This window comes from Trachurus japonicus, chromosome 11 (genome assembly GCF_045865225.1).
Source record: "Trachurus japonicus isolate A0001 chromosome 11, Traja_1.0".
Classification (NCBI taxonomy): domain Eukaryota; kingdom Metazoa; phylum Chordata; class Actinopteri; order Carangiformes; family Carangidae; genus Trachurus; species Trachurus japonicus.
Window position 1 is genome coordinate 27,313,119 of NC_140917.1, and position 7,826 is coordinate 27,320,944.

Below are 7,826 nucleotides of genomic sequence, written 5' to 3' on the forward strand. Positions count from 1 at the left end.
TGTTACTATGTGAGAGAGGCTGTGGTGGGCGGTGCCCCGCGTGCCTGACTCCCGATAATATGTCGATCATTCCTGTGAGAAATAATCATTAGTCACTCACAACCAACTGGTAGCACTTGTGTTGAAATCATAGACTGTATATGGTTGACATCAGAGGTGTTCCGTTAGATTACATTGTGAGGACTGGGCCCTGGGTTGAGTTGGTGGGCTGCCCTCATCGTTTACCTGAGAGCATCATCAGTCAGTGGTTGTATCGTGCCCTCTAGCGACAGATGTCTGCCTCACCTCGGATGTGCCTCACACAGGGCAGGGGGGCATAAGGCCAACCCATAGACTGTAGTGCATATCAGAACAGAAAAATTGATCCATGAAATCCATGAAAATCAAACATTTCTAAAATTCTGAGCTTGGGCTGTCCTTGTGAGGTACTGAGTGGAGATTGATGAGGAAAAAAAAAGAACTTGCCAAGATTCTTCAACGTAACAAATAGCCTAGTAAAAAAAAAGAAGAAGAAAAAAAAGATTATTTTTTTTTAAGGGGGTCTGAATACTGTGTGAACTTTTTAAAAAATAGATTTTACTGATTTTTATCTAACAAAACATAGACAACATACTGCTTTCTGTATTCACACAGATATCGAAACAGAAATAAAAACAAACCACCATCCACACCCATATGATGTAGCTCATGGCTGTCCTCACCCAAAAAGTAAGAAAGACATCAGAAAGGAAACCGCCACGCCCAACTGTTGCATCAGTCACCCTATACACATACTGAATACTGTGCCTTCTCTTATCCATGTAGTGAAAGTAAAAATAGAAATTATACAAGTACACGAGGAGGCAATAACAGGGTGGATGACGTTGATAAAAAATAAGTAAATAAATGAAATACAGACAGATAAACAATTAAATTAAATTTAAAATACCTAAATAAATTAAATAAAACCATTGTATGTGTGAACTTGAACACATTCATAACTATTGTGGTAGTGGTGATAGACACACACAGATGAAACACGGCCTTCGACCGTGAACAGGCCCTCAGTGTCTGTGGTCACGTCTCCCAAATTAAATTCTGGGGAGACCGGGTCCACCAAGGAAGGGGGCTGGTATTCCAACTCTTGGCTGATTTTCAGTTGTTTCACCGCTCTAAAGGTGATTGTATTTGGGTGAGAAAGCAATCCCTGCCCCCCATACCTGCTGCAGGTGTAATTTTTTATGATGACCGTCTGGCCAGTGAGTAGCTGGAACTGGGTTATTGAGACCTTCTCTTTTTTTATATACAGTATATCTGCTGTAGGGACATTCTGAAAAAGAAAACAAAAAATGCTATTAGTGACTATTAGTCTCTATTCTGATTCATTGATCTAATCATTTTAATGTTTGTTATTAAAACCCTTACCCCAAACCATATGTGCTGCTTTTGTAGGCTATGTTTTGATGTGTTGTCTCTGCATGATTGTTCTGATGTTTTACTGTTCTCTTTTATCTTTATTGATCTAGCTTGTTTCTTCTCTGTCTTTATGCTCTTTCTAATTAATGTACTGTAATGTATTGCTTTTATTTTATTTTAGGGTGCTTATTTGTTATCGGCCGGTCAATAGCCATGTTGGCTAAAGCTGCCCTACAGTCAATTAATTGGGATTTTCCACGATATAATGAACTAATAAACTAAAAACTAAACGAAGAGTCATTGTGCTATTCAATTTCGGTAGGCTATTTGAATCAAATTTTTACAGATGATGATTATAAATCAACAATGGTAAATTACAGTTAAAAGGAGCAAGACTGGTTTGACTAAAATGTTTCAGAAAATTAATTCAGCAGTGATTAAGTCTTACCTTTTTGTTCCAGCATTTGTTGCAAAATCACTTGTGGAGTAGGAAAGATCAAGTAGAAGTTCACAGCCATTCTTGGGTGGCCTCAGGTGGCAGCCCTCCTTTACAGTCTAGGGTTGGCCTATGACAGGGCGAGACGTCAGTCACGTTAACGGGGGGCGCGGCTTCGTCTGTTGTCGGGCAGAACAAGGACTGGCGGCTTCATCCGAGCGTGTCTGGCTAATTTATTAGTTTTAACTATTTTAGATATGGTAAGTTGAAGTCACATTCCTACGTGCACGACAATGTAACGTATTGTTATAGTTCCAGCCATGCTGTCGATTTGCGGGGTTTGAGGCATTTACTGACTTGTCCATCACGACGCTAGCTACTTAATTGCTGTGCGAGCAACAGTGTTAGCTAACGTCGTGTTTAGCCCCCTGCACCTGAACAACTGAAAAAGGCGCACTAGCCGCTGCTAGCTAACGTTAAACCCGGCGATATCAATTCGTAAAGTCAGCGGTGAACTGTTAGCTAGTTGCTACTAATGTTAAAACTATTTGAGTCGGTGTTATTTTTGCAAAGATTTCAACGCCACTTTTGTTTAACGGGTTCATGCTTTCTTGCTAATTAACGCTGTGTTACAGGAGTTAACATTTGCTCCGGAATGTAAACAAAAAGTAAAATCTTTTTTTTGCGGAGATGATTGTCATTGATATCGTCAGTCGCGGAAAAGTAAAAAAAAAAGTAAAAGAAAAGAAAAAAGTAAAAAAAAAAAAGCCGAAACACTTTGAAGCATAAACTTGATTTATCTAAGCGGCGGTCTATGCTTAGGTTAGCTTGAAAAGCATTTATTGCATGGAACGAAGAAAAAAAAAAAAAAAACAGCGCCAAGTTTGTCATCTCAGTCTCACGTGCTTGTATCTAATTCGTGACCACTAGTGTGTATACATTTTGGTATTTGCGCCTCATTCGTTAAATCATTATCTGAAAAAAACTCTCAGGATATCCACAAGCCCCGGAACAGCAACCAGATCCCCCCTTCCCTCAAGTTGTCCAATGGGTACATTCTACCAGAGGGGAAATTGACCCCCAACGCCCTCTTTGTTGGTGGGATAGACATGAAGGTAAGATCAGACCTATAACTGTTTTATTTATTTGCGCTGTAGTAAAGATGGAAATTGTGATGGAGTTAAAAGGGGAAGATTATCACTTCATACTAATGAACGTACAGCTGTGTGGGAAAAAAAATTGATAGGCATGTCTGTCTACACAGCCATATATCCTAATATCCAGGCCATGGCTGTGCTCACCCTGACCTTCCCACTCTGCGAAAAAACCTGTCAGCTAATTAAATGCTTTCTTGGTAGAACTGCTGCTTTAGATTTTAGACTTAGTGTTAGGGTTTAGTAGCTAACTAAAAATAGATAAACTTGGACTGTCCACATATTTATATTAATAAAAATGTCTTACTACTTACTTAATTGTAACATTCAGGTGGATGAGAATGAAATGCGGGACTTCTTTACGAGATATGGTGCTGTCAAGGAAGTAAAAATTATCACTTACCGAGGAGGGATCTGCAAAGGGTGAGTTTTGCTGTCGGCCCTTATTTCATTGTTAGGCTGGGTGTAGTGCAATGTTTGGCTCAACCCATCTTTGCCCCTTTCTGTCTCTCTCCCCCTCTCTCACATGCACACATAAAGTGATCAATCAGACTGGGTATATACTGCATAATAATGCATACCTGTATGTGCGTGTATAAATCCACATCCAATCACAAGCTGGCACTTAAGACAGACATGAAGTTGCATTGTATGCCTGTTTGTGTAAACTGGGGGATTTTCATTATAAGTAATCAGATTTAAGAGTATTATAGCCTATTTTATAACTCTTACTTTTTTCTTAATGTTGAATATTTGTCTTGAGTCAGTGTTTTTTTTGTGTGTTATTTTATCTGTCCCTAGGTATGGCTTTGTTTACTTCAATGAAGATGTCAACATTCAGTCAATCGTGGAGGTGAGTAGGTCTGCAGCTCCCATTCACTTATTTTTAATTTCAAACTGAGACTAATATTTTGTCTGTTTGTATTTTCTTTTGTCATAGCAACAGATCAGTTTTAAGGGCCGAAAGCTGAAGCTGGGCCCTGCTATCATGAAAGAAAGGAGCCCCCGTATGTATTGTGATGCACATTAGAGGAACGTTATTTGAATGATTGATTCTGTGTAAAATATAAAATATGTTGTTACAAAATTTACATTTCATATTTTATTTTTTATTTTCTTCATCCAGGGTCCATGCCGTCCCGCCTGGTTGGCCCAGCTCCTTGGATGAGCCCCACCCAGTACATCTACTGTGCTTGCTGTTCACCAATGGGAGGGGGCATGGCACAACCTTCGCCCATACTCAGTAACAGCAGCCCATACAGTCAGGTAAGACACATACACAGACAACAGGAATCTCATTTCAGTAGGCAGGCAGACCAATTTAGAATCAACTAAGATGTTAACCAAGTAAACACACCGTGGGGTGTGTGGTTATTAGTAATGCAGCCACACACACTTTCCTATTCTCCGTTATAGTATGTAAAATGAAATGAACCTTATTTTCTCTAAGGGGAAGTGGGCTCATTATCACAGCCAAGAATAGAGGTGCAAATGTGGAGAACAATCCATCAATTTAGTTTTCAATTTATTAGAAACCACACAAAAAAGTTGGCTATGGATGATAAATGTTATTGCTAATAATAGCCAAGATGTTGAATTATTCAGACAATACCAACTGTTAAAAACATCAGCAGTTAAAAAAAATGCTTGCAAGGACACTATAACAAAGGAAGACAATTGCCAGAATCTTTCAGACTGTTTGAAGATATTCCATAAGTATTTCAAGATCTCAGTCTGCTCTGTCCACTATACAAACCTCTGTACTGTGATGTAATGTGCTCCAATGGCTCTTTGCAGCCGTACTCCTATTCCAACTTTGGAGGGGTTATGATCCCACAGATGCCGATGAACTACGCGCAGAACGTCTATGCCTACCAGGTACATGCACACACACCCACACACCAATTAGTCAAAAACATCCTGTGCTGGGTCTCCAAGGCTCCGCACAGATGCTCCTGCATATGAAATGAAGGGGCTCGGCCTGGTTCAGGCCCGTCTGTGCCCGGCTTCACCGCCACCCCCATCCCTCCGTTAGAAGTGAGCCTGGATGTGCCTGTTGCCCTCTGCTTGACCGCTGACCCCTCTTCCCCCACATGCAGTACACTCCACCTCAATGGACAGCGGACCAGAGGACACGGGCTGTCAATCAGGTGACTTTGTATTCACTGGGAATTAGAGTAGATGTCAGTGTGATTACGTTTCAAAGCAGCTCAAATCACTTGTCATGTGAGAATCTCACATGACCACAGCCAGTGGGCTGAAAACATGGCATGCACCTTGGAAAATTGCACAATCCACCTATTTGTGGTAAATGATTGTTAGATTAATCATTTTGAATTTTTCTATTTGTCCTTTGAAGGTGTTCACTTTTTGGGTCGTCATTGTTTAACTCCTAATATTTGCACTGTTTTCCACTTGTATTCACAAACTGTAGTGTCAGATGTTGCCACTAGATGGTGTTGTCTGTCCAATGTTGACATCTTGAAGTGTGAACTGTGGGATTCAACAATCAGTTTCCTCTTATTGTGTACATGAACAAATGGTTTTGGGGAGCTTAATTGAACTTGTTTTGTAACGTTTCACCTCCTTCCCAGAGCTTCGTGGACTGCGGAGTCCAGACCATGTTGACTGTGCTGTAGTCCAGAGCTACTGAGCCTCCTGCCAGGTAAACACTACTCTAACAAACACAATGCTGTCACCGCCAGGGATTCTGTGAGTCAAGAGACGGGAAGAGTCTGCAGCCCTTTTGTTAGGAAAGAGGAGGCTATTCTGTGCAATCACACTTTGGGGAAAAACTGCATATTGTTGATTCATCATTTTACGTGGTTGTCCCTGTTCAGCTGTTTCACAGTCACTTTTGATGCTCATTTATGACATTTTGCAGTTTTGCCCAACATTAGTCCATCAGTATTCTGTCCTCAGCTTCACTTCTTCTCATTCATTACAACAGCTACATCAACACATTGATTTGGTTTTTGTATGACCAACACTTATGAAAAATACTAATCTTAATTGTATGTGTAACTGAGGGACCATCATTTGCTTGCCATAAATTGCCCCGTCTTTTGTTCTGTCAGTTACAGACTACAGTGGCTGCATTGAGTCACAATGCAGACAGGATGACATCTTGATGTTCCGGACGGCTGGAAACGACCCACCTCCTCACTCTGCCCTCCTCTGTCCTCCCTCCCCTCCGTTTCTGAGACCCATTTTAACATCAGACCACAGGAGCTCTTGACATTAACTGTACTAGTTTGATCACAGTCACTTTGACCACAAGTGGTAGAGTTGACCTGTGCTGTGTCAGCTACTTTTAACCCACACGGATCACTGTATCAATCACACAGGAAGAGCAAATCACCCTCACAGTACCAGCTGATTTATGGGCTCACAGTCTTCAGTCTTTTTTGTTTTTCTTTGTCAATTACCCCAAACAGAAGATGGAAAAGACTTTTAAGCTCACCCTTTGTGCCTATTTATATTTTATGTTTTATTATTTATCTTTGTGTTATCATTTTAAATGTTTGGTTTGGGCTTTTTTTTAAGTCTCTGTAAGGGCTCTCTTTACTTAAAAAGCTATGTTTGTATACTACGTTATAACAATGTCTTGACAGCAGTCTGGTTGATTCAGCATCTTAAACTCCACTTCAGGTCTAATGCTTATCTGATTTGAATTGTCATTAACTAACTGCAGTATAAGGGTACTCGGTCATTTCATTAATTTCAAGCATTTATTTTGTGCTCTTTTTTTCTTTATTGGGTGTCATTTGAGGTGGTAAATGACAGTTTTCTCACATTATGGCGCTTCGTCGCTATCGGTGATTTCTCGTCCAACGCCAGACTTTTCAAGGTTGGTTGTGGCGCATTGATCATCTGTGTGTGTTGCACTTCTACGCTGTCTCATCCTGACCGCCCTCTCAAATGGTTCCACGGGTTCACGTTCAAGAACAATCACGGCATCAATTTTGTTTCCTGTTACTCATCAATCAACTTTAATTTGGGGGGGAGAAAAAAAAAAGGTGGAAAACGGTTTTAATCCACTTTGAAAATGAAGAACATGATTTAAAGTAAGGTGCTCTATCAACATCTGTCGGGGGAAAATCTTCACTGTACATGGTTCACTTTTCTACTGGTTTTTGGCAACATTTTGGGTTTTAATCGCAGGTGATCTTGCAGGAAGCATTTTACCAATATTACATGTGTGACTAATACTTTTTTTTCTTACATTTTCTTTTTCAAGAAGTGCACTTGGTGTGTTTCAACTTTAATTTTAAGAGTAGCTTTGTATGATTGTAGATGCACATTTGGTGTATGGTACACATCACAGATTTTGTTTTCCATTGACGCATCGTTTTATAAAGGCATTGACCTTAGGGTCTCTGTATGCCGACATCTGATTGTATTGTTAGGATTGTTTAGTTCAGAGAGCCTGGACACCATAGTTGTTGGGTTTGGGTTTTTGTTAGTGTTCCTGTTTGTTTTTCAGGGTTTGGATCTTTCTGTTTGAAAAATAAAAGTTAAAACTGTGATCATTTAAACTTCTGTTTTCATCGTGTCATTTTGAACTCTAGTTGTGTCATTTTAAAACTTGCTCTTTTATTTTCTACTTTTGAGTTTGCAGGTGATGGTGTTGGAGCACATAATGTTCAGTCTGCAGTGTGGCCCACCACCGCTGCTGCTGCTGCTGCTGCTGCTGCTGCCCCCCTCCCAGCCTCCATCAGCCTGTCAGCCGGCTGCTGGGTTTCAGTCAGGGTTGGATTGCCTGTCTTCCCTGGCAACAAGCCCATCATCTCTTGGTCACAGAGCATTTTGTTTTTGTCACAGTCTGGTGGTGCGACTGG

The 7,826-nt window shown here is 40.5% G+C and overlaps 1 protein-coding gene across 2 annotated transcripts; it reads left to right on the top strand.

Annotated features, from left to right (window-relative positions):
* Nucleotides 1-1,964: 1,964 nt before the first annotated feature.
* dazl (deleted in azoospermia-like) lies at nucleotides 1,965-6,203 on the top strand. 2 transcript variants are annotated; one of them, XM_085792127.1, is made up of 10 exons: nucleotides 1,965-2,091; nucleotides 2,824-2,946; nucleotides 3,317-3,408; nucleotides 3,787-3,838; nucleotides 3,926-3,992; nucleotides 4,112-4,251; nucleotides 4,783-4,863; nucleotides 5,085-5,135; nucleotides 5,580-5,650; nucleotides 6,063-6,203. In XM_085792127.1, exons 1-9 carry the CDS (start codon nucleotides 2,089-2,091, stop codon nucleotides 5,622-5,624), a joined length of 654 nt encoding a protein of 217 aa, XP_085648253.1. In that variant the 5' UTR covers nucleotides 1,965-2,088; the 3' UTR covers nucleotides 5,625-5,650; nucleotides 6,063-6,203. The 2 variants fall into 2 exon arrangements, with proteins under 2 accessions (XP_085648253.1, XP_085648254.1); XM_085792128.1 differs by lacking the exon at nucleotides 5,085-5,135.
* Nucleotides 6,204-7,826: the final 1,623 nt, after the last annotated feature.

Coding starts and splice junctions, on each gene's coding strand:
- dazl (XM_085792127.1), top strand. Junction 2,947..3,316: donor TTGGTGGGATAGACATGAAG/GTAAGATCAGAC, acceptor TGTAACATTCAG/GTGGATGAGAATGAAATGCG. Junction 4,864..5,084: donor AGAACGTCTATGCCTACCAG/GTACATGCACAC, acceptor CCCCACATGCAG/TACACTCCACCTCAATGGAC.